Raw genomic sequence first — 25,350 nt, 5'->3', positions numbered from 1 at the left:
CCATAGCAACTTACTGAAGTATAAATTACATTTCGTACATTACACTAAAATTACTAACTGGATAAATAAAAACTAAATCTGAACTCAAACTAAAATTAATAAAAATACCTGTACTTTAAATCTAAAGAGCAATATTAAAAACAAACAGTAGTAATGTATAATGTGCACTAAAACATTTTTTTTTTTTAAATGTGTGATTTTAAACTATAGTTTAACAAAAGCCACTTTAAGGCAAGCCTCCCAGGTTAGCAACAAAAAAAACAAAAAAAAAAACATTAAATTTGTTATGCGCAATCCTGCAGGGAAGGAGACAATGGTAGAGCTGCTGATCATATTATCTCCCAATAATGACAACTGCTTGAAGTCACTCACCTGGCTCCGCCTCCACCCAGCACAAGGGCTATGCTGTTTCCTGTGAGCACTCTGGCCAGCCGTGAGAAATCACTGTGTCTGTCTGCAGTCTTCTCGAAAACCTTTTCATATACCTCTCGCTGTTTAAGGCAACAACAACATCCTTATCAAGCACAAGGGTTACTAACAATCATTGTTCTTTGAATCAAAAGAAAGCTACATGTTACCAGTTTGGAGGGGCTTCTTCGTGAGAAAACTCTACGAGGGCACTTTAGGTGAAGGTGTCCAGAGCACCAGCTTCGCATGTTCAGCCATTCAACGGTTCTCGACGGACCCGGCCCATCCTCACGATGCAGCAGAATTAACTGCTTCAGGGCCCGTACCGCTGTGTTCTCCAGCATCTGCTCCAACTGAGAAGGTAAGAACATGGGAGAATCAAAACAGAACTCTTTACTATTAGGTTTGAATCAGAATTCTGACTGGATCAGCTCCATCTGAAGTTATTCGAACTGCTAGGGGTGTGAATCTTTGGATAGACAGTTAATTGAGAAGTTCTTAATTTCAGGAATGATTTTTGCAAATTCAGAACAATTTGATTCGATCTGATTCACAGTGAGATTCATTTTAACTCCATTCAATTTAATGATTTTATTCTGTATTTTTTAAGTACATTTACAGGATTACATAACTACTTCTAATGCGTCTTATGTACAAAAATACAAACTACTTAAGATGCTTATTGCACCAAGCAACTTGAAATTAAACACTTTAAATTAGGGTGATCATGCGGGCCATTTTTACATATAAATGGCACATATGGCCACCCTACTTTAAATACATGTGCATACAGGCAACTTGGAATATAACAAAGTGTACAATGTGCAGAAAAGAACTTATGTTTAAAAGATTTTATTCAGTTCCATGAGTTTTTCTGAGTCATTCAGTTTTCAGCATTTTAAATCAATTCTTTAAAGTGATTCACTATACAAAAATCCACATTTTACAATCAATTCATATGCATTGACATGCTCTGTAATAGTTAACCTAAAGTTGTGCCTTGCTTAAGGTGAAAAGTAAATTTTTCTGAATCTTTCCGTGTGGGGTTTCAGCTTTCAACATTTTGGATACCAGCTCTGATCTTCAATCACTTCAATCCACCTCACACATTTCACATGAGTGTGGACAGAAACAATGCTAGACTGAAACAAATACCTCTCCAAGTGCAGGTTCCTGGTCTCCAAGCCCCACAATGAGGATACAGTCAGCTTGTCGGATACAGCGTTGAGTCCATGGGGTCATACCGCTGTCCGTCTGATACAGCACTATACGATTGATGTCCTCCTGCTGAGCCAACCAACCTGATAACCTGTACTCATGAATACTAGTCAAAAAAAACAAGCGTTGCAGATTGCAGTTTTAAAAATTAGTGCGATAACTATGTATTGTTGTTCTGATCTCATATATAGGCCTACCTGTCCAAAGCAGAAGCTCCAAGTCTCTCTCTGATAATTTCACTGGTTAGCAGCAGGGTTGGTCCTGATAGAAGAATGAAAGTGTGTTAGATTATGGGTCTAGATCATGGGCTTTAACTGTCAATCACTGGTTAAGTGTACCTATGGCGCTGAGGGCATGGCTGAGCTCCAAATTGAAGGCATTGATTGACACCTCATCACAAACAGGAAGCACGGCCACAGTGGAGAGATTACTAGCTGGGTTAGTGACGTCCGGACTCGACGCCACGCTTGGCAGACCCAGAGCGGAGCCTAGAGAAAGGATTCATTGCTTTACTCTTTCTTTGTTTAAACACATAGAAAAGGCTCAGCTTACTATTCTTTTTTCCTAAGATGATGTTTCTTCTCAAGATGGACTTTACTGAAGCATTGAGTGCGATGTGAATGATTAATGTTTAGACGTACTTGAGAAAGGTCCACGGGGCTGTTGGAGGTTCCCCAGAATCTTCTGCCCCAGCAGATGGATCAAGCGTGTCACCACCTGCGGGTATCTTCTCTTAATGTTGTTGAGCGTTCCTTCTGGAAGCTTCACCAGCTCAGTGTCTCTGACTGCATGGACTGTGGTGGCACGAGGCTGCCGAGTCAAAGCCTCCACCTGAGAGAAAAAGAGACAGTTCAGAGATCCTAAAAAAAGTTTAGATTAGTTTAGACCCTTTGGCCTTCATTCCAGAGCTTTAGACTCACAACTCCTATGAGGTCTCCTCTGCCGTACTCTCCAACCAGCTCCTTCTTCCCATTCGCTTTTCGGATGACAGAACGTAGTCGTCCATTCAGCACAATATAGGTACAGTCGGACTGATCATCTTGCCTGTGAACCACAACAAATTTTATGATATTAATTACTTGCGTATTGACTGAACACGTACACTACTGTTTGGTGTCACAATATGTTTTTGAAAGAAGTTAATACATTTATTCAAAAGGGACGCATTTAACTGATGACGGTAAAGATTTTTACATTGTTACAAAAAGATATAGATTTCAAATAATCGTTGTTCTATTCATCAAAGAATCCCAAATTCAGCTTTGTAATAAGGAATACATTACGTTTTAATATATTTCAATAGAAAACAGTTATTTTACATTTTTTAATTATAATAATTAGAGATGCAACGATACTGAATTTCTCTGCCGATACCGATAGCCGATTATTCAGAATGATATCGGCCGATGCCGATATCGATATCGATAGTTATGTACGAGTTAAAAATTTGACGTGGTCACATTTGCGCCAGTGCATGGTCTGTGCTGCTCCAAAACGTCTGCTCTACTTCATGCATAAAGCTAGCGCAGCAGAGCTGCCGCACAGTGCAGCAGGAGTAAGATTTATGATCATGTGAAGAGAGTGAGAGAGGCGCTTTCTCTTTGGGAGCAGAGCCTGGTTTATACTCGCCACGTCAGCACCAGCGGCAAAAATGACGCAAATACTGAGGAAAGGATGGCGGAAGTGATGGAAGATTTGGTTTGCAAGTGAAAGTAAAATAAAAGCTTCTTAAACCAGAGAAGGTGAACATGTTGGTTTTGTTCTTGCTGTTTTTCTCACGTTACGATATGGAGGCTTTCTTTAAATGTTCTTTATTTATTTGATTCCTCTGTGTTTGCTAAACGTTTTGGTGTAGCCTATGCCATGCCTCGTCTTATTCGTTTATGTTAATTACATTATATAAGTTAGTTTGTAGCGTACTGTTTTATTATTGTTGTACATTTTAGGCTTGCTGTGATAGACTGTGTTGGCGGTGTTAAGCCGCAACACCGATTACATCACTTGCCCACCGCGGCACTGTCCCTCACCGTTTTATAGTAATAAAATTAATTTAGTCCAGTTAGAGGACACTACAATTAAAACTGAACGTGGCTGCTCAATCGAACGACAGTCACACATCACAGATTAGATTTAATTTACCACATGAGGAGAGTGAGTCGAGCTGACTGACAAGAAGAGTGAGTTGAGACAGACAAGACGATGGAAGAAGAGTTTCAAAACGAAAATGTAAAAGCACCTGTTTTAAAAATATTCTGGATTTTGAAAAGCCTGTTGACCTGCCATCAGTGTTGTTTTTGGTGGCCTGTTTTAATTTTAGTTTTAGTCTAGTCTTTGTGTGAAGCTGTCATTTTAGTTTTTATTAGTTTTAGTCAAGTTCATACTCTTTTTAGTCTAGTCAAGTTTCAGTCAACTAAAAGTCTGAGCATTTTAGTCTTATTTTAGTCAGAATTAACCATGACTATTTTCGTCTAGTTTTAGTCAACGAAAACTGATGACATTTAGTCTAGTTTTAGTCAATGAAAATTGTATTTTAGTCTCTTTTTAGTAATGCAATTCTATTTAACCCAGTCAATATCGTATAAGTACCTAGTACAGACGGAACCAAAGTTTTCTTTTAGCCAAACCCATTTCCAACAAGGTTATCTCTAATAATAATTTTACTATTTTACTGTATTTTTTTATATTAATGCAGCCTTGGTGAGCATAAGAGACTTCTTTTAGAAAATATTTTAGATTTTTTTTACTGCAAAACCAAACATTTGAAATATAAAATATACTTAAAGTATATATACACAGTACGGCTGTCAACGTTAACGCATGCGATTAATCTAAAAATGTTAACGTGTTAATATTTTTTTAACGCAAATTAATCATTTGATAAGGTTTGACCCCAACTTCTTGCCGTCATCGTAGTGCAGAAGGTAATCATTGCCTGTGTCTCAATGTGCACACTCTCCATCCTAAATTCTATGTGATATTAGGAATTTTCAATACTATTTAGGGCAGATAGGGTGGATAGTATGCACATTGGGACGCAGGGATTGTGTGATTATGAGGCGCCAGGCTCGACGAAAGTGAAGCTAATGTGGAGAGAGAGAGAGAGAGAGAGAGAGAGTCGCCCAAAGTGTATATATACACACATGTGATCGCAAAAGGAAGTTATAACAAACACTCGATAGTGGTTTAAAGTGAGTTTTGAGTAAAAGTGTACTATTAATCCCATAAACTGTTTTATGTAGCATGATGCTAATGTTAGCTCTAATGCACCTGCAGAACAGGTCGAATTCTTCTTCATAATGCATTTGGTCATAATACTTCACATAAGGTTGCAAGAAAATGTTTTGTATTTATTTAGAAATACTTTTGATAATAGTTGGGTAAATGTGTACTGGGATTGAAGCGATGTGGCTTGGTATGTGTTTTATTGCCAGTATAAAGGCTGATAATGGCTGAATTAAAACAAAAGAATAATAAGGATTATGTCTCATATCTGGCAGAGATGTGAAAGGTTCTGTTTCCTTAAACTAGTTTGTCATGCATTTCTTTATTTCAGCACATTTACAGGTAAAACCTAGTATTTTAAATTTGCAATCAAACGTGATTAATCACAGTCCAGGACTGTGATTAACGCGATTCAATTTTTTAATCGATTGACAGCACTAATATACAGTATATACAATAATATTAAGATATATTATCATCTAAATTAATTATCCAAGCAACATTTCTCATTTATTCAAAGTTATATTTTAACTATAACCTGTGAATGCTTTCAGCTAAAGAAAATGTTACAATGAATTGAATAATAAAATAAAAAAAATAAAAAACATTTTATGTGAGAGAGTTATGGTACCTGTACAGGGCCCGTCCGGCTTCAACAGCCATCCAGTCAATGGCAAAATCCATCTGCCGTACAAACGGGGACATGCGGATAGCCACGGTGTGAGCTGCACTGAGAACTACACTTGGCTGCTCACGCATGATCCTACAGGGGGCAGCACAATCACAGACAATATGACTCTGCTATCTACTGATGTAGATTTGTTCTTTGTTTTTCTGTGAGATTTGTAATAGGTAGTGTGCCATGTAAAACACTGAAAGTTTGAGAGTCTGTGTGAAATCAACTGTAGGACTGTATGGAAATACTCACTCATAGAAGTCAGATTTGGATATTTTGAGGTAGGTACAATCACGCTCAGCTTTAATGGTGAAGATGAGCGGCTCTCCTGTGAGTACAGCCAGCTGTCCAACCATCTCACCCGGCTGGGTCACAAACAAACACACTGCTTCCTGCTTGTCAATCATCTTCTGATAGACATGAAGACAACCAGACAGGACAAAATGCAGACTCACATCCTATAGAAAAGAAGAGGAAGAAACCGTATTACAAAGATTATTTGTGTCTTCAATATAAGAGATCTAAAGTTTGCCAAATAAATTGGGCAGAAGAAAAGAGATGAGAATGAGCACCTGGTCTCCCTGTCTGGCTAACACAGATCCAGCTTTAGCATGATGAAATGTCACCCTCCCATTCAGCAGTGCAGGGTCCTGATGATGAAAGTGTGCATATGAGGAAAGGGCATCAACCCAGTCCAGCAAGAGAGAGACAGGTTTGACCGTCAGAAATCAGAGGAAAGCTAAAGTGCATGTGAAACTGCTTCATTTTACTGGACTATGAACTTTAACTTGATTAACTGTAGCACATAAATACAGAAAGATACCTCAATCTTCATGAGTTTGAGAATCTCTTTCTGGGCCTCCTCGAACAGTGTAGCATTAGGTCGTCCTTGAAACGGACTAAAAATGTTCTCCATTCCTGACTCCTCCTCAGGATACAAATACACACTTGAAGGAACCTCATCCACCGTCACCTTCCTCTCCCGCTGCTCCTGTGTCACAGAAAACAAGCATGACGTCTTTAGACTTAAAGGCTGAGTGATTCAGTACTTTTTGTGTGGGTCATATTTCAGTGTAAAACCAAAAGGTCTATTTTTATTCTTATTCTTAATGATTGTTCTCGTTAGACTCTAATTACTGTAATAAAAAATATGTTAGTATGTGAAACGTGTTAAAATGAGTGTAAAAACTCACTCGCGTGAAAGCAGGTGGAGCTTTCCTCAGCAGATTTTCCTCTCCATCCTCAGCAGATACAGAGATACGGCCTCTCTCATAAGCCATGTCGAAATCTGAACGCAGACTCTTCTGAATTCCTGTACAACATGCATAAGTTCAGCAATAACGTCACAGCATGACACCAACATAAGCATGATACATCATACATTTCTATACTGTATAAATTATGTTTTATATATACACATTGTATAAATTGTATAACATTATGTATATTATATTGTATAGGATATCACAGACCGAATCAGACAAAGTTAAGATTCGAGCAGAACATCGAAACATGAGAAGCTGAGATTCCACAGAGAGGCCCCAAGAAAACAGGACAATGTCGTAAATCAGATTCCTAGCTCCAACTAGTCTGAAGCAAGCAAACTAACCAGCAAGCCTCTTTCATAAAACAGCTTACAACCTTGAGACAAAAAAACACTTATTGATAATTCCAATTCAGGAAGGAGACCGTCAAATTTGGGGCAAGTAATCAAGACTGATGGTCAAAGAGATTGCGGTCACATGTAAACCTGTAATAGAAAATCACAAGCTACAGACTCTCTTGGGGGGGTCTTCCCCCATACAAGACAAAGACTGTATGCTTCCATACGCACCTAAAATCATCTTAAATACTTTCATTTTAAATTTTTAATGAAACTAATCATTTCTATGCATAACTGCATATTATGTATGCAACCCACACATTTGACTATCCTTGTTTTAATCACTCATTGTGTATGTCTTGCTTTTAATAAGTATTGAATAGCTTAAGCCTTAAAGGGTAATATTCATGTTTGGTATGTATGAGTTTGAAAAGTCATGCTTTAATGTTTCTTCCAATTAATTCTTTGTAAAATGCATCATATTCTAGTTATAGAAATCACATTCAAAAGTATGCTTTGCAAGAGCTTGTAAAGTTCGGACATGTGACTGACCATTTAACATGTTGATTTATTGATGGGGTGGAGAAACAAAGCAATACCCCGAGCAAGGACAGTATCTAATTGGTCAAGACGTCCAGACGGGACGGTCTGAAAGCCGAGTTTAAAAACTCAGGACACCATCAAATGCTCTCTTAGTCACCCTTCTCCTCTTCTGCTCTTTTTTGCCACCGCGTTTTGAGGCTGCTTTTTGAGCGTGCTCTGGCCCACGTGCCAGCTGCTACCACAATGAGAAGAAAACCACCTAGTCTTGTTATATCCTTTTATTCTTATTCTTTTACTTTAGTTTCTTTTCTTTCCGTGGAGTTTCGTGTTCTAATGTAAGTTTGCTGCAAAGTCCAGCTCCGACTGCACTCGCTTCAAACTTCAACCAGACCAACTCCGCATCCTCAGCCAACGCCCAAGACATCACTTCAAAGACTACTGAACTCTCAACCAATCAGACACTTCGGGGACCCCCGTCGTCTGCAACGACGAGACACAAAGGAAACCCCTTAACACAGGCAAAGCAAGCAAGTAACACCTCCAGGTTCTAACTGAATCGGTGCATTTAATATAAATTTTAGCCTCATTGTGAAACTCAAAGCGAGGGTTAAATAAGTGATTGATGGTTGTTCAGGTCTATGCAATTGAACATATTGCTGTAAACTTCGGATTTCACATTTCCATTCTCTTAAACTCATCCTTTCCTTATTTTCTCTCTTTCTGCAGCGTGTGAATGTGTGAATGCTTGTGTTCATGTGTTAGGTTTATATAAATAAAATCTTATTTATATTGAAAAGAGAAGTATCTTGTGTTTTGTGCTCACAAGTTAATGTCTTAATCTGCCGATCTTGTTACTGTGCTATTAAATAGTGTTTTCACTATATTTTGGATTTTAATATCTAGTACAGAGTTTGTTATACGGCTCGTTCAGTGATCAGCTGTAAAACAGTGATTCTGTCAAATTCCCTATAAAATCATAAATGACTCCCTTTGAGCTAAATTAAACTATTTGCTTTAACTTACATATTAATATTACGTTTTTTTTATTACGTTACAAATGTACACATTCTAATAATATTATAATGTACACTACTGTTCTAAACTTTAGGTTCTGTTTGCTTTCTGTAGGTTTTTACAAGGTCTCTTATGCTCACCAAGGCTGCATTTATTTGATTAAAAAACAGTAACAACAGTAATACTGTGAGGTATTATTACAATTTAAAATAACGGGTTTCTATTCTAATATATTAGTTTTTCTTGTGATCTCAAAGCTGAATGATCCTTCTGAAATCATTCTAATATGCTGATTGGCTGCTTAATAAACATTTTTAATTATCATCAATGTTGAAAACTGTTATGCAGCTTTTTGTGAAAATTTCTATTTTTTTCAGGATTCTTTGATGAATAAATAGTAAAAAAGAATGGCATTTATTTGACACTTTTGATAAATTTAATGCATCCTTGCTGAATAAATGTATTAATTTCTTCAAAAAATAAAAAAATCGTACTGACCCCAAACATTTGAATGGTAGTGTATGCACCTACCTGCGATGTCTACAGGCATGGATATGGTCCTACTGAGGGTCGGTGATGTGCCACCATCCTTCCAATGATCTCCACCTGCAGACACTCACTGTTAAACTAAACTCTAAAGGCCTAACATCTCTCAACATAAACAACTTGAGGCGTATAGTAAAAAAACAGATATAATGATATTATGCCTCACCAGAAGCACTTTGAACAGCGGCCTCACGATGTTTATCAGGAATGGTGAGACTGCAAAAGCGTTTGCTGTGTCGTACAGGACTGGAGCGTGTTGGATGAGGAGAGGCAGGAGAGGGACGAGCCTGCATTTCCTAAGAGAAGATTGAGAGAAAGGAAATAGTAAATATTTTGGATAGTATAAAATATCAAATAAAAAAAAGAAAGCGAGTGTGAATTGAGTGTAGATGTGCGTTCACTCACATGGCTGAAGAGCTCGTTTGTGAGCCCCAGGTAGTTGTGCAGGGCCAGAACAGTCACTCTCTGAAGACGGACCATGATGATCTGCAGAGAGGGCACAACAGGAAATATATTCTCAATTATGTGCAGTGTCCTTACTGACAACAACGGAAACTTCTGAGCAATTTTAAAATTCCAGACCTGAACCACCCGCACAAGGCTCTCTGGGTATTTCTCAAAGATGGACAGGAAGGCATCGACAGGCAGTCTGAGGACAGTGGACACTTCTGCCGCTCTCGCTGAGACAGTTTTATAAGGTCTCTGGTGACCCTGAAATACACAAATGTTGCAAAAAAAAAAATGCAACTTGAACTTCATATGGGCCAATTTCTAAGGAAAGGGAAGAAAAAGTGGAAGAAACTGGAACAGGAAAGAGAACAAAATACAGGAACAAGTACAGCATAATGAATGGGAACAGGGAAAAGGAAAAGATAATGAGGCAAACAATGGTTATATAACATTTTCTAAAGTAATTAGGTTTCCTGTGCTGTTAAACAGCAGGAGCACACAGAGAATGGAATTGTGGGTGTGACTCACTGTGATGACATCAAGGATGCTAAGTAGACTGTGAACACTGTCTCCTGGGTAAACCTCTTTGACCACTCCATCCTTTCCATCCTTATGAGAGAGAGAGGCGAGTCCAGGGTTATTATCGTTAAATAAAACTAAAACTGATGTTGATTCAAATAAAATAAATAGAACAAAATTGGCGGTTGCAAAGGAACCACTTCTCATTTTCGTTTATTACTAAAACTTTAACAAATTAAAGGGATAGTTTACCCAAAAATGAAAATTCTGTCATTAATTACTCACCCTCATGTCGTTCCAAACCCGTAAGACACACAAATTAAGATATTTTTGATGAAATCTGAGAGCTCTCTGACTCTGCATAGACAGCAAGGATCCATACACGATCAAGGCACAGAAACGTAGCAAGGAGATCGGTAAAATAATCCATGTGACATCAGGGGTTCAACCGTAATTTTGCGAAGCTACGAGAATACTTTTTGTGCGCAAAGAAAACAAAAATAACAACTTTATTCGACAATTCGTCTCCTCTGTGTCATCCCATAGCGCCATTTTGGAGAGTATCACATACGTAAACAACATATGCTGTTGTATGTCAGCAGCACCGTACACGAATACGCTGTTTTTATGTTGTTTACGCTTTGATCTGAACTTATGTGATACTCTCATGATACTAAATGGCACTATAGGGTGACGCGGAGGAAACTAATTGTTGAATAAAGTCGTTATTTTTGTTTTCTTTGCGCACAAAAAGTATTCTCGTAGCTTCGTAAAATTACTGTTGAACCCCTGATATCACATGGAATATTTTAACGATCTCCTTGTTACGTTTCTGAGCCTTGAACGTGTAAGGATCGTTGCTGTCTATGGAGGGTCTGAGAGCTCTCGGAATGCATCAGAAATATCTTAATTTGTGATCCGAAGATGAACGAAGGCCTTACAGGTTTGGAACGACATGAGGGTAAGCAATTAATGACAGAATTTTCGTTTTTGGGTGAACTATCCCATTAAAATATAAATGTCTATAGAAAATATCAAAACTAATTCAAAATATTAACAAAATCTATAATAGCACCTCAATGATACTAAAATAATATTGGATGAGTAGTTCACACCTGTCCAGTAAGACACAACTCCAGCTTGCCATCCTGTACCACATATATGCTGCTATCAGGCTGACCGGGTCTAAAGACATATTCGCCCTGCTGGAACTGCAGAAACACCATGTGCTTACACAGCTCCAGAAACAACGGCTTCTCGAAGTGACCCAACACACTGCAGGAGACACGGCAGACCAAAAACATACATTATATATCATATTTTACATTCCATAAAGCATGGGAGTGGTTAAGGTCACTTTAATTTCACTCTTGATGTGAATTAATTCAGAAACAATGGGAGCTTACCGCACGTTCTTGAGCATGTAGAGCACCTCAGATGGCAGGTGAGAATTGGCCACGTCAAACTCAGTGAGATCTGCCTCCAGCACTGACGGAGGAGGCTCCTTCATCTGCAGAGTGGGCATTTCCTTCTTAAAACGCAGGATCCTGAGAACAGACATGCTGTTACACTTGATCATCTGAGCCAATGAATACGCATACGAATAATGGCATTACAGAAACGTACTTTTTGGCAATGTTCAGCATCTTCTGTTTCTTTTTGAGGCGGGGCCTGGAGGAAGAAGTGGAGCCCACTAACGAAGAGGTGGACTGAGACACCTTCCTCATAATCTTCCTCCCATAAAACAAAACTTTGTCTCTTTTACGAAAACGATACTTTGGGGCTTCCTGAGCCTCAAGCTCTGAGACAAAAAAAACAAGCAAATATTATTAAGAGATAAATACATAATTTTTGATGGAGTTTGGGGACCTTTCAAATTGTTTTTAAAATGTGGTGGAAATGTGTTGATAGAAGATTAAACAAAAAGAGGTGATATTGTATATTAATGTAAAATACTGAGAAGCTTTTTTTATTTTATTTTTATTTCATGTGTGTGTTTTCTCTGTTACATGGAATATATATGTACATGTGTATCGTTAAAATGCAATAATGAATAAAAAAGTATAATATATATATATATATATATACACACACACAATTTTTTTAAATTAATTTTTATATATATAAATGAATTTATGCAAGTTTTATGAAGGTAAATTTAAGAAAATTCAAAGAATAAATTAAAGGGAACACAATACGTCTATATGTTCTCTAAATGTCTATGGAATATTATCAGCACTTTATTATCATAAATTTAGGTTACTTGATCATTTCACAAAGCAAAAAAAAAATAGTAATATAAGAAACATTCATTTGACAAAGGAGTTTTTGAGAACTAACTGCGGAGCTGCATCCTGCGCAGGACAAAAAATATGAGGACAGCAATGAGGACGATGGCGACTCCAGCGCCAATTATAATTCCCACCACCTGAAACAGAAACAAGACAGTGAGAAATCAGGAAAAGGTTTGTATCCGTTTGTTTCAGTGTGAGATACATGTATCATAAAACCAAGGTTTGTCAACAATCGGAACAAATTTGAATTTTAATTAATGGCAGCGTTTATTTAAAATGTTGTAAAATGCTTATTTAAGACTGTCAAAAGTGACATTAAGGACATTTAATATTTTATATTTCATCTATTTTAAATAAATACTGTTCTTTTGAACTTTTTCAAAGAATCCTGAAAAATTGTATCACAGTTTCCACAAAAATATAAAGCAGCACAACTGTTTTCAACTTTGATAATATGAAATCTCTTGATCAACATATCAGAATGATTTCTGAAGGATCATGTGACACTGAAGACTGGAGTAATGATACTGAAAATTCAGCTTTGCGTCACAGGTATAAATTACATTTAACAAAACACTAAAATAGAAAACAGTTATTTTAAATTTTAGTAATATTTTTTCTAGTGCTGTCAAACAATTAATCACATCCAAAATAAAAGTTTTTGTTTACATAATATGTGTGTGTGTAGTGTGTATATTTATTTTGTATATATAAATACAGACACATGCATGTATATATTTAAGAAAAATATGTTACGTTTATATATTAAATATATTTATACAGGTACATCTAAAAAAAATTAGAATATCATGAAAAAGGTCAATATGTTTTGTCACTCATTTCAGAAAGTGAAACCCATAATTATATAGATTCATTATACATAGAGTGAAATATTTCAAGCTTTTATTTCTTGAAATTTTTATGATTATGGCTTACAGATAAAGAAAACCAAAAATTTAGTGTCTCAGAAAATTAGAATATTACATAAGATCAATAAAAAAAGGATATTTTAAACAGAAATGTCAGGCTTCTGAAAAGTATGTTAATTTCTATGCACTCAATACTTGGTTGGGCCTCCTTTTGCATGAATTACTGCATCAATGCGGCGTGGCATGGAGGCAATCAGCCTGTGGCATTGCTCAGGTGTAATGGAAGCCCAGGTTGCTTTGATAGCGGCCTTCAGGTCATCTGCATTGCTGGGTCTGGTGTCTCTCATCTTCCTCTTGACAATACCCCATAGATTCTCTAAGGGGTTCAGGTCAGGCGAGTTTGCTGGCCAATCAAGCACAGTAACACCATGGTCATTGAACCAGCTTTTGGTACCTTTGGCAGTGTGGGCAGGCGCCAAGTCCTGCTGGAAAATGAAATCAGCATCTCCATAAAGCTTGTCAGCAGAAGGAAGCATGAAGTGCTCTAAAATTTCCTGGTAGTTGACTGCGGACTTCAGAAAACACAGTGGACCAACACCAGCAGATGATATGGCAGCCCAAATCATCACTGCCTGTGGAAACTTCACACTGGACTTCAAGCAACATGGATTCTGTGCCTCTCCACTCTTCCTCCAGACTCTGGGACCTTGATTTCCAAATGAAATGCAAAATTTACTTTCATCTGAAAAGAGGACTTTGGACCACTGAGCAACAGTCCAGTTCTTTTTCTCCTTAGCCCAGGTAAGATGCTTCTGACGTTGTTTCTGGTTCAGAAGTGGCTTGGTAGCCCTTTTCCTGAAGATGTCTGAGCGTGGTGACTCTTGATGCACTGACTCCAGCTTCAGTCCACTCCTTGTGAAGCTCTCACAAGTGTTTGAATCAGCTTTGCTTGACAGTATTCTGAAGCTTACAGTCATCCCTGTTGCTTGTGCACCTTTTCCTACCCAAATTCTTCCTTCCAGTCAACTTTGCATTTAATATGCTTTGATACAGCACTCTGTAAACAGCCACACCTTTCAGTAATGACCCTCTGTGACTTACGCTCTTTGTGGAGGGTGTCAATGATTGTCTTCTGGATCATTGCCAAGTCAGCAGTGTTCCCCATTATTGTGGTTTCAAAGAACAAGAGATACCCAGAAGTTATACTGTAGTGATGGTCATTAATTGAAACTCAAATGTAAATATTCTAATATTTTGAGATACTGGATTTTTGACTTTCATGAGCTGTAAGCTCTAATCATCAAAATTAAAACAAAAAAAAACTTTTGAAATGTTTTACTTTACATGTAATGAATCTAAAATATATGAACTTTTTCACGATATTCTAATTTTTTGAGCTGTACCTGTATATGATATAATTTATATGAATCGAAATATATACACGTGAATACAAGTAAATATTTTCAAAATATATGCTGTATGTGTGTGTCTTTATATATACATAATCAATATACACAGTACACATATATTATGTAAACAAAATCTTTATTTTGGATGCGATTAATTGCAATTAATCGCGATTAATCGTTTGATAGCACTAATTTTTTCACAATATTGTTGTATACAGATGTCTAAATGTGACATGCCAGTATTTATTTGTAATTCAGAATTAAAAATGAAACATTTGCACAATTCTGCAAAGGCTATGATTCAGTGTAACAGTGTTAAATGAGAGTTTACTGACCATGCTGGTCTGCAGCTGATCCTCCACTAAACTCTTGATGTTTCCAAATCTGTCCAGCTACAAAACACACAGGATGTTAATATAGCCAGCTTTGATATGAGAACACAACACTGGGGTTAAAAATGAGAACATGAGGAAAAAAAGACTATAGATCTGGCACAGGAACTACGAGATAATGATAAAGTGAAGGACAGGAAGAGAAATATGCGAAAGATAAATGCATTTGTTACTGGAGCACAACCATTTTATTCGGTCCCATAATTATGTAAACCTTTCCTCTCTCCATTGTGCCTTCAGTCCTTCAAGAATTCCCACTCTGTCACTCTCCTACTCACTCATTCCTTCCTTCTCTCTTTCTCAGCTCATTTATTTTTTTCAATAAAGCATTGTTAATAAGGCCTCTAGTGATTCTAAAATGAATAGCAGAACTGTTTCTATAGTAGCTTAGTGTGCTAAATGGAGACTCAGTTATAAATGAAATAATAATGGATCTTACACATGATAAATGCACTGTAAAAATAATTTTCTTAAGAAGTTTGTCTTGTTTTCCTGTAAAAAAATATCTAGGTTTGGAACAACTAGAGGGTGAGTAAATGATGACAGAATTTTTTTTTTCTTGAGTGAACTATCCCATCTGGACTTCTTTGTAAAGCATTTTTTAACTTAATTTATGATATATTCTCTGATCTTAATATCTTACACAGCTGTGCTACTCCAGTCAATTTTCTTGTTAAAGGGTGTTAAGACTTATTTCAGAACAAGACAAAAATACACAGCACAATTTTTTTCTAAAAGCATTTTTGTCCTGTTTTTAGTAAAATATCTCAACATCTTTAAAACAAGACACATTTACTTGAGAAAAAATGACATAAGATACAATAAAAGTCTTGTTTAACTCACTTAATTTTGAGACTTAATACCTTAAATAATTTTGCTTCTCAGGTAAACCTTGATTTAAGAATGTTTAGTTATTTTTAACTATAAATAATTATAAATACCACTGAGCAGTACATGTTTTTTGCAGTAATGATTAAGATGTTTCTTTTATTTTTGATTTATTAAATTTTATTTTTTTGGAATGATGGAATTTTACTTCAGAATGAGCTTTATTCGCCAAGCATGCATTGTATGCATTGAGTGCAACATATTTGAAAATGAAGAAGTACTTGAAAACAGAAGTGGTGGTATATCTTCATTGTCTCTGGTGGAAACCACATAACCGTGTAGATGTTAACACATCCTCTGACTTTATCACGACATCATTTTAATGAATTCAGAGTGTATTTAGATTAGAATCTCTCTCAAATGTCACTTACATTTGTATTACAGGAGTATCTGCCCATAGTCTTAAAGGTGCACTACATATTTGGGTTTTCAGAGATAAAGTAGTGTGATCTCAGACACCCGCCATATGTGGATATACATTATTTGAATCATATTTTCCAAAAATTACTGTTAATTTCATGAACTTTTATCTAAACATTTTAGTGCACTTTTATCAAAGCTGTTTATGGACTGAAAAATGCATGGACAGTCCAACATTCAGATGTGTCGTAAGCAAATACGCCCTTGCGATTTGTAATCTTTGGACCGAGACATGAATTTGTGCAGTTCTGCATGAATACCCCAAGGCATCTAGTTGCATCTTCTAACTAAACTCTCACTTCTGCTCTGTTCAGCATTACAAATCACACCAACAAACCTTTCTAAACAAGTCACGTGATCAGATTAGCTGCAGACAATCTGCCCAGCTACAAAACACAGCTGTCAATGGCCTACACAAAGAAGATTTGTAAGAGAAGGAAAGAAGGTGGTAAAACAAAAGTGAACAGCAGCGGATATTGACGAATGAACAGATTGGAGAACGCAGGGGCGGGGTTTCTGGAGCAAAGTAAATGAGGTGCAAGGTGCATGATGGGAAAGCAGTGCAGCTGCTTATCTGTGTGAGTGAATAATGAGATTCAGCAAAGAGTCTTAGTTAAAACTTAAGGGATTTTCCCACTATACTTCTCTATGGGTTACTGTCTTTTTCAACACAGGACTGAGAAACATTTTAGAGTTGTACACAACCTTTCATAAATGCCTCAATAAATATTCAGGCACTTATTAGACAATAGAACGGATTTACAGCAGACGTTTCCACAGGTCGACAAACTGTTATCAAAACAGGCAGCTCGCTTGTTGTGTACTGTACTACTAACCGTGCGAATATGTAAATGATAACATTAACCAAGGGTTTACAAACGTAAATTGGGCCACAGTGTAATTTGGAGTCAAAATTGCACTCACATTGAAACATGTGAACGCTCAATCTGAGAGCGTTCAGGTTTGTGCATGTGTGTGTGAGGTAAAGCTCACCTGTGGAGGTTCTGCGGACTCTGGGCCCGATGTGCTCTGTCCCATTCTACCTCAACACACAGCTGGGCCATCAACGACAGGCGCTGCAACACATGGCAAGACAACAGGCTTCAAGCAACATGCACAGATCAGCATATCACACACATTCAATAAGAATCCTTGCAGGCTACAAAAAAAGCTCAGTTTAAGTCCATGCACATTACAGGAATCAGCTGGATACATTGTATTATAAAATAAAATGGTATAGATTATTAAACAGATAGGACTCTATGATTTACGTGATGTGGAAAACGCAGATGGAATCTAGTCATAAAAATTGAATTTATTGTATAACATGGAATGTCACCGAATGTGCCAAATTTTGGATAGATTAATCAAAAATAGTAGGTCATTACACTTCAATCAAAATGCAATATAGACTAGTGTCTGTGAATGTTAAGCTGCAAAAATACTATTTAGATATGAATCCTGCATGTTCTGTGTGTCTCTGTGTGAATGAATGGCATAGACGTGCAGTTTCGTTTACTGCACACATACTGAAGCGTGCGTGACGCCTCAGTATAAGAACATGATCTCTAGAACTGCTCTGAGAGACGCTTCATGAGCATTTGTCCATTTATTTTGAGAAAAACCATCATCATATCATATACAAACATAACTTAATGGTCTTCACAGCAACCAGTCAAAATAAAAGTTTGGTTTAACTTGAAGAAACTGTGACAGAAATACATTACTTAATGTAATGATAGTATTACTATTGCTAATAAAGTTCATATTAACACTAGGGAGCTCTGAAAAAACGAATATTCGAATATTCGTTTATTTAAATGAGGCTTAATGAGAAAGTTTTTGTCACGATTTCTGAACAAGCTTATGATCAGCCGGTACTCAACAATGTTCTACAACAACGTTACGTTATATCGCAAGGCTTTATTTTAGTGTTAACAACAACAAGAAATACATAAAAAAAGCATTCAAGATCAAGCAGAGCAAACGGAAAAATCAAGCAGACTGTTCCAATTACAGTACAGAATGTAGGCTACATATACTCAAGTCAGCCTATATTTATTGCGTTTAAATTGTTTCACGTATTAATTCTGAGAGAAAAAATAATATCCACATGCTAGGTTGAATGTTTTTCCAAACTTCGTGAGGCAGATGACGTGTGATTACATACTATCAGTTTAGGATTGATCATGGATTCCCTGCATTTACGACAAGCAAATTAACACACAGTAAAATTGGAAGTGTTTTTATTGTTCGAATAATAATTACGGACCGAATATTCAAAAGTTTGACTATTCGTGCACACCCCTAATTAACACATTATTTTTAAAGGAATAGTTACCAGAAAAATTATTTACCAGAATAAATTCTGTAAATACACAAGACAGCATTTCTGAAATAATAATAAATTATTTTGTATAAAAACAATTTGAGTTGATTAAAATTAAATGAAACTATCAAAATGGAACTCTGAAAATGAATAGAAACAGAATGTGGTAAAAAATCAAACTGAATTAGATAAAAAAAAAATAAAACACTTTTCACTGGGCCTTACAAATGTAATTTTTGTTAAACTTTTAATAGATTGCTGTTAAATACGTTTCATGATTTCAATTAATTAGACATGCTTTTGATTAATAAAATTTAATTTAACCATTAAAACAGTCCAGTCTAGAAAAATTAAAGTGGAAAAAACGGAATCCAGAAAAATTCAAATGGAATTTGGGAAAAAATAAAACAGATTTATAGGGCCCTAACCAGATCAAAGATGATGATTGAACAGTACAGCTTTTCAGCCATGCTAAAATACACAATGTAGTAATAATAACTACAGTATACCATGTAATTTGCTTATAAAACTAAAATTACTCAAATTAAAACAATCAAAAGCACATTTATTAAATAGCTGAACACAGTTTAACACAGTTACTAAAACTTACACTGAAATTAAAATGAAAACTAAAAATATACAAATAAAAGCTATAAATACTATAAAATAACACTGCCAGAAATGTTGCTTTGGTAACTAAACTGAAATAGAAATAAGTTGAAGTACTAAAATTACTAAAAATAATTAAAGCTAAATAGAAATATATATTTTAAAAAAAGAAAAAAGAAATTACTCAAATTTAAACTGAAAAAATAAACATGAAAAGCTATAAAAGTTCTGTAAATGATACTAAAATAACACCTATATTTTATAATATCTTATCCTACATAAAAGCAGGCTATTTAAAAATATCATTATAACATTCAGTACCTTAATGTGTACCACAAACACACACAAACAAGTTCAGTCGGTACTGAAAAAAACGTTTGCTGCCACAAATGATTCACTGCATTTGGCAGCAAACAGAAAATATGTAAACATTGTTTTCATATTAGTAATGTTAATGTAAACAGTGCTCATGAACAGGTCAGTCAAACATCACAATCAGCAGAGACATCTATCCAATCACAAGCCCTCCCCGAACTGATGTCATCATCCCTGACAGACACTCAATAAAACACACACATGGCTGTACAGTGTGAGTGATTTGTATACTGATAACTTCATTGTTCCTTTCACATCCAGGGTTGCACGAGCAGACTGCATGTACACTGAACCACACACATGCTGATTTTGCTGACCTCCGCAGCAAACAACACATGCCTTCACGTTCAGCACACACATAAACACAACCTCCAACAAAAACACGATCACCTCCCATCTACATCTAAAAAACTGAGCCTATCTAAAGCCATTCACAGATGACATCACAGTGTCCAGAGGCCAACAACTGAAATCATTGGGAGTGGAGAGAGAGGATTAGATTACTGAGATGATCACAGATTCATCCACATCTGATTCGGAGTGTGTATAAAATGCTCTGGTAATGGCTGGAGTTGTAAGCCAACTATGTTTATACAGATGAAAGAGATGTAGTGAGTGATTGTATCACATTCAGATTGATTACTGGCACAGATAGCATTGAAAAACTCTGGCATTCAATAACACGCTACAGAATAACAAGAGAGGGAATGGAAACTACAGGGCAATAATGACAGGGGGAAGAGAAAGAAAAGCTGAAACACCAGTATTAGTTGCTCACTAATGGGCAACTTCTAATAGCCATTGTACTCGGTTAACAATGCTCTTACTATGCACCCTTAAGCATGAGAGAAGAAGAAAAGACGGCCACATACACACTTACAGACACAGTTTTGTTTAAAAGCCCCCAACTGACAAATACAACACTTGACGTTTCAATAAGAACCGTCCAAGCTGCAACGCTGAGACCGTCATGATATTAGACATGTTCAGTGGTCAAGAAGTGTGACTGACAGATTAAACACCTTCATTTCACATTCTATAAATACAGATTTTGCTGTGCGAGATAGACGACTCATGCATAAACTCAAGCATGAACAACTGCTTCTACTTACAAAATAGTTCCTGAAACTCTTTAAAATGTTAACTTTTTTCTTTTTTTTTTCAATAAATAGTCAGTCATTAAAGGGATAGTCCACCCAAAAATGAAAATTCCATCATCATGTATTCACCCAGAAGTTGTTCCAAACTTACATGCGTTTCTTTCTTCTGCTGAACACAATGAAGATATTTTGAAGAATGTTGGTAACCAAAAGTTTCTGATCCCATTGACTTCTATTGTATTTTTTTCCATTCGCAGTGGGGGCCGACAAATGTTTGGTTACCCACATTCTTTACAATATCTTCTTTTATGTTCAGCAGAAGAAAGAAGAAGGAGTAGAAGTAATGATGACAGAATTTTCATTTTTGGATAAGGCGAACTATCCCTTTAATCTTGAAAGATTTTGGTAACCTAAAAATTCAGCATCCTAAAATGTTCAGCCTAAACAGTGAGAGAAAAAAAATTATTTTCCAGTTTCAGCCAAAACCACTGATTGAATGAATGAATTCAAAAAAATGAATGCTACTCTGATAGAGTGTTTTGACTGTGTCAGAGTATATTTTTGTCTACACAAGGTGTATAAGCTACAACAGGTAGCCTAAGCATATCAGCAGTGTACACACTTCACCATGACCACAAATAATGTCAGAGTAGAGATATGCAAAATCTGTTCTGCTGTACGTGACACCCTGAACAGCATAAGAGTTCAGTCACCAAATTACCCACATTTTGGTTTTTCAACTAAAAAAAAAAATTTCATTTTGAATTTGGTTTCTCTGTAAAACAATACAATACGGTGCATCACTCATTTTTATAAGCTCAAATTTGGAAAATGGCTAAATATAGTTTTTAACAGTATTTTTTAAACATAAACAAATAATAATAATTTTGAATGATACACCAAATTTCATGATATACACAATATTTCAAATAAATAAATGATACAGCAAAAATTTAAGCGGGACTCAAATTAGATTAGTAATTAATTAAACATCAGTTCAGCCTATTATGGCAAAATTGTGACAATTTTGTATGATTTTAATTAACAGATACAGTCAAGAAGGTCAAGCTCTCTAAGGTGGGATGAACACAAACCACCATTTTAACATTGGTGTCTTTAAAACTAGCTAGTTTTCATGCTACATTAATTTTATAAATACTTTAACTTTTCTGATAGTAAACGAACAGCTAATGGAAGTAGCACATCAGTAATGGGACCCTAAATTGTATCCTATTCATTAAAAAGTACTCGCTTGTCCAGCATACAGATCTTTCTGCTCAAAGACAATCGCATGCTGCTAGAGCATAATATACCTGAGAAGCCAGGATCCACGACACATAATTTACGCTGATCAGCATGTGATCTGAAACACCTCCTCGGTTGATGGAATAATGAATGAAACAGCATCACATGGACGTGTCTCATCAGCTGATAGTGGGTTCAAACACGTCAGCTAACAAGCCCTCGATGACAGCTAAAGCAATGAGCATCTATACGCTGATCACAGATGTGTGTGTTATTGAAAATGACTCAGCCGCGAGGTCTTGATGTTTTCTGACCGCAGTCAGTGCTGTAAAGTTATCCGGTGATGCTGCGCGGTGACCTCGGCGGATCAACACAGCGCACCATCTGCGACCTCCACTGGGAAACTAACACTGCATATACACTCTTCTCTCACATAATCCGTCAATTGTGCATGATGTCTGGTTTATAATCATACCTGAAGGCGACGGTCCGTGCTGATCTGTCAAACCACCGTCAAATAGGAAACATCCGTTCAGAGCTAGTCTGCGTGCGTACTGTGCGTAGACTCCGCCCAGTCAGTGCAACAACCAATCAGGCACGACAACCCGACCAATCAGCATCCAGAAAAATGACTTTCACTGATTCCCTCCTCCATTGTTATTTACCGAACGTTCTTGGGTTTTACTGATTTAAATTCATAACATACTTGATTTAGTCTTTGCAGAAACGATGTGTATGAGGCTGTTTTACAAACCACACCAGTAAGAGCAGTTTGTTTCAAGGAAAATACAGTTCTCTGAATAAGTCAGATATTCATTTAAGAAGACACGGAGAGTTAACTGATCAAAATGAACATCGTTTATCAAAATGCTTTCATGCTGATTGAATTTAGTAATTTTCTAATCTCATTCTGAATATTAATCATTCACTGCTTGCAGAGAATGATCTCGTAGTGATCAGATTATATTACAGTCGTCACACTATATTATGCATAAGGACTTATCTAGTACCACCTAGTGGTGATCTTTAAATATACTATAATAAATATAATATAAAAAAGACTGCTAACAGTGAGACGGACACCAAATGTGAGCAGAGCACAGTTTGTTTGTTTTTTTAAGCATTTGAGGGTTATTTTGTGATTCTAAACGTCAAAGTATTATGATATTATTAAGTAAATTTAAAAAAGTATTATGTAATATAATTTAAATGTGATAGGGATAACATTTAAAGGAGACCTCCGAACAAGTCTATGCTCCGAACACAGTAGAAACCGCATTTCACTCATTCTTCGTTTGTTTGTTTTGTTGTTGTTTGTTTGTTTTTTAGGTAGAGTGACTTTGGCCAACATGTTTGAACAGCACTTTGAAAAACGAAGATCAAACGCCTGCGTAAGGAACATGTATTTTTAATACATCTTAACATCGCATGTATTTAATATTCGACTCAATTTTGCTTCGTGCAGGACTTTTATTATGCTTTGACCGGAAACGGGATCTTGTCGACCCGGTTGTCAAAGTTAATGGTCGGCTGCTGCAGGCGTGGGAAAAACAGTGCAGATGATGATTTTGAGACTATTAAACAGGGCATGCGTCCTCTCTGAGTCAGTTCGCCTCAAAAGCACTTTGTCAACCTTCTTCGATGAGATGGGAAAAGCTGGTATCATCCTAAAATCTGCTTCAACTGGTATATTTGAGAACCTGGCTTTAGAAGACTGGATTCATGATCACGTCGATCTGCAAAACAGAAGCATGCTGTTATTATGGAGAAATGCACCCGTGGTTGTCATAGGCAGGCATCAAAACCCCTGGCAGGAGTGTAACCTGCCCTTGATGAGACGCTTGGGAATCCCGCTAGCGAGGCGTCGCAGTGGAGGTGGGACGGTTTTCCATGATTTTGGAAACATCAACATGACCTTCTTCACCTCCAAGAAGAAATACGACCGTCACAGAAACCTCAAAGTCGTTACAAGTGCATTAAAAGCACTGAGACCCGATCTAGATGTCGCAGCGACAGACAGATTTGATATTTTGTTAAATGGCCATTACAAAATATCAGGCACTGCTGCGAAATTAGGCAGAACCTCTGCTTATCATCACTGTACATTATTGTGTTCTGTTGACCGTTCAATATTGTCCTCAGTCCTGAAGAGTAACACTTCTGAAGTTATCAAAAGCAATGCTACCCGAAGCGTTCCTTCCCCTGTCAAGAACCTTTTGGATGTGGATCCCACTCTTGACTCTAACACTATCATGGATGCTATTGCTTCCCAGTACAATAATGAATTTGGCTTTGACGGCCCATTCGTCACAGTGGACCCCACTCATGAAGCTCTCATGCCTGGCATTCATAAGATGGCACAGGATCTGCAGACGTGGGAGTGGGTTTATGGCAGAACTCCAAAATTCAGTGTTTGCACTTCTTTAGTGGTGGATGATGTGACTATTAAGCTTGATATGGACATCAAAAATGGTGCTGTAGAACAATGTGCTGTGGAAATCCCGGAAGACTGGCTTCCTTCAGAGATGGTGAATGAGTTTACATCAGCTCTGAATGGCAGCAAATACTGTCCGAATGAAACCGCAGTGCTGGTGGCGGCGCTCATGAGAACCCTTTCAATGACTGCGGATGTTGCTGAGAAGATTCATAGACTGTGTGCTGGTGTGGTTTCAGTGATGTGAATAAAGATGAAGTCAGAAATGAACATTGTGTGATACTCAAAATCTTTTAAGAGGTTTCCCGCACAGTCACACTTCACGGAGATTTGATATGAAAAACTCAAAGCTGAAACTGTGATGAAACTGTTGAAATACTTTAAATTTCGAGCATTGGGCAGACATTACTGTAGACATAATTCTCATATAATTCATTGAAACAATATGCTTGCAAATATTAATAGAGCAATAATATATGAATAAAGATTATATTCATGATAAATTATATTAAGATATTTTGTATTTTCATATAATTATTCATATCCCTCAAAATTGATATCTAGCTATTTAGATTGAATATGAGACCCCTGTATATTTGTAGCAATAGCCAACAATACATTGTAATCAAACTTATCGATTTTTCTTTTATGCCAGAAATCATTAGGATATTAAGTAAAGATCATGTTCCATGAAGATACTTTGTAAATTTCCTACTGTAAATATATCAAAACTTAATTTTTGATTAGTAATATGCATTGCTAAGAACTTCATTTGGACAACTTTAAA

At 36.6% G+C, this 25,350-nt stretch overlaps 2 protein-coding genes across 5 annotated transcripts in view; one reads left to right on the top strand and one right to left on the bottom strand.

The window, feature by feature from the left end:
- LOC306873264 (patatin-like phospholipase domain-containing protein 6) overlaps positions 1 to 22,687 on the bottom strand; it is a 39,751-nt gene extending 17,064 nt beyond the window's left edge. For all 4 annotated transcript variants that reach the window (XM_079422417.1, XM_079422420.1, XM_079422419.1 and 1 more), the window contains exons 1-24: positions 22,605 to 22,687; positions 17,465 to 17,547; positions 15,107 to 15,163; positions 12,540 to 12,627; positions 11,826 to 12,000; positions 11,606 to 11,746; positions 11,315 to 11,474; positions 10,209 to 10,289; positions 9,813 to 9,941; positions 9,636 to 9,716; positions 9,397 to 9,526; positions 9,216 to 9,290; positions 6,718 to 6,836; positions 6,348 to 6,515; positions 6,097 to 6,174; positions 5,777 to 5,982; positions 5,480 to 5,611; positions 2,547 to 2,670; positions 2,268 to 2,457; positions 1,965 to 2,114; positions 1,824 to 1,887; positions 1,564 to 1,732; positions 579 to 761; positions 373 to 491 (exon numbers count right to left, since the gene is read on the bottom strand). In XM_079422417.1, the coding sequence (XP_079278543.1) occupies positions 373 to 491; positions 579 to 761; positions 1,564 to 1,732; positions 1,824 to 1,887; positions 1,965 to 2,114; positions 2,268 to 2,457; positions 2,547 to 2,670; positions 5,480 to 5,611; positions 5,777 to 5,982; positions 6,097 to 6,174; positions 6,348 to 6,515; positions 6,718 to 6,836; positions 9,216 to 9,290; positions 9,397 to 9,526; positions 9,636 to 9,716; positions 9,813 to 9,941; positions 10,209 to 10,289; positions 11,315 to 11,474; positions 11,606 to 11,746; positions 11,826 to 12,000; positions 12,540 to 12,627; positions 15,107 to 15,163; positions 17,465 to 17,509 (2,864 nt within the window). In that variant the 5' untranslated portion in view covers positions 17,510 to 17,547; positions 22,605 to 22,687. The remainder of the gene's footprint in view (positions 1 to 372; positions 492 to 578; positions 762 to 1,563; positions 1,733 to 1,823; positions 1,888 to 1,964; positions 2,115 to 2,267; positions 2,458 to 2,546; positions 2,671 to 5,479; positions 5,612 to 5,776; positions 5,983 to 6,096; positions 6,175 to 6,347; positions 6,516 to 6,717; positions 6,837 to 9,215; positions 9,291 to 9,396; positions 9,527 to 9,635; positions 9,717 to 9,812; positions 9,942 to 10,208; positions 10,290 to 11,314; positions 11,475 to 11,605; positions 11,747 to 11,825; positions 12,001 to 12,539; positions 12,628 to 15,106; positions 15,164 to 17,464; positions 17,548 to 22,604) is intronic.
- A 490-nt stretch (positions 22,688 to 23,177) lies between these two features.
- On the top strand, positions 23,178 to 24,831 carry LOC306872593 (lipoyl amidotransferase LIPT1, mitochondrial-like). Its single transcript, XM_079421209.1, has 3 exons — positions 23,178 to 23,217; positions 23,459 to 23,520; positions 23,595 to 24,831. Exon 3 carries the CDS (start codon positions 23,689 to 23,691, stop codon positions 24,808 to 24,810), a length of 1,122 nt encoding a protein of 373 aa, XP_079277335.1. The 5' UTR covers positions 23,178 to 23,217; positions 23,459 to 23,520; positions 23,595 to 23,688; the 3' UTR covers positions 24,811 to 24,831.
- The last annotated feature ends 519 nt before the right edge of the window (positions 24,832 to 25,350 follow it).

This window comes from Barbus barbus (assembly GCF_936440315.1).
Source record: "Barbus barbus genome assembly, chromosome: 7".
In the NCBI taxonomy this organism is placed as follows: domain Eukaryota; kingdom Metazoa; phylum Chordata; class Actinopteri; order Cypriniformes; family Cyprinidae; genus Barbus; species Barbus barbus.
The sequence above is the reverse complement of the archived record's forward strand: the minus strand, read 5'-3'. Positions and strand labels throughout refer to the sequence as shown.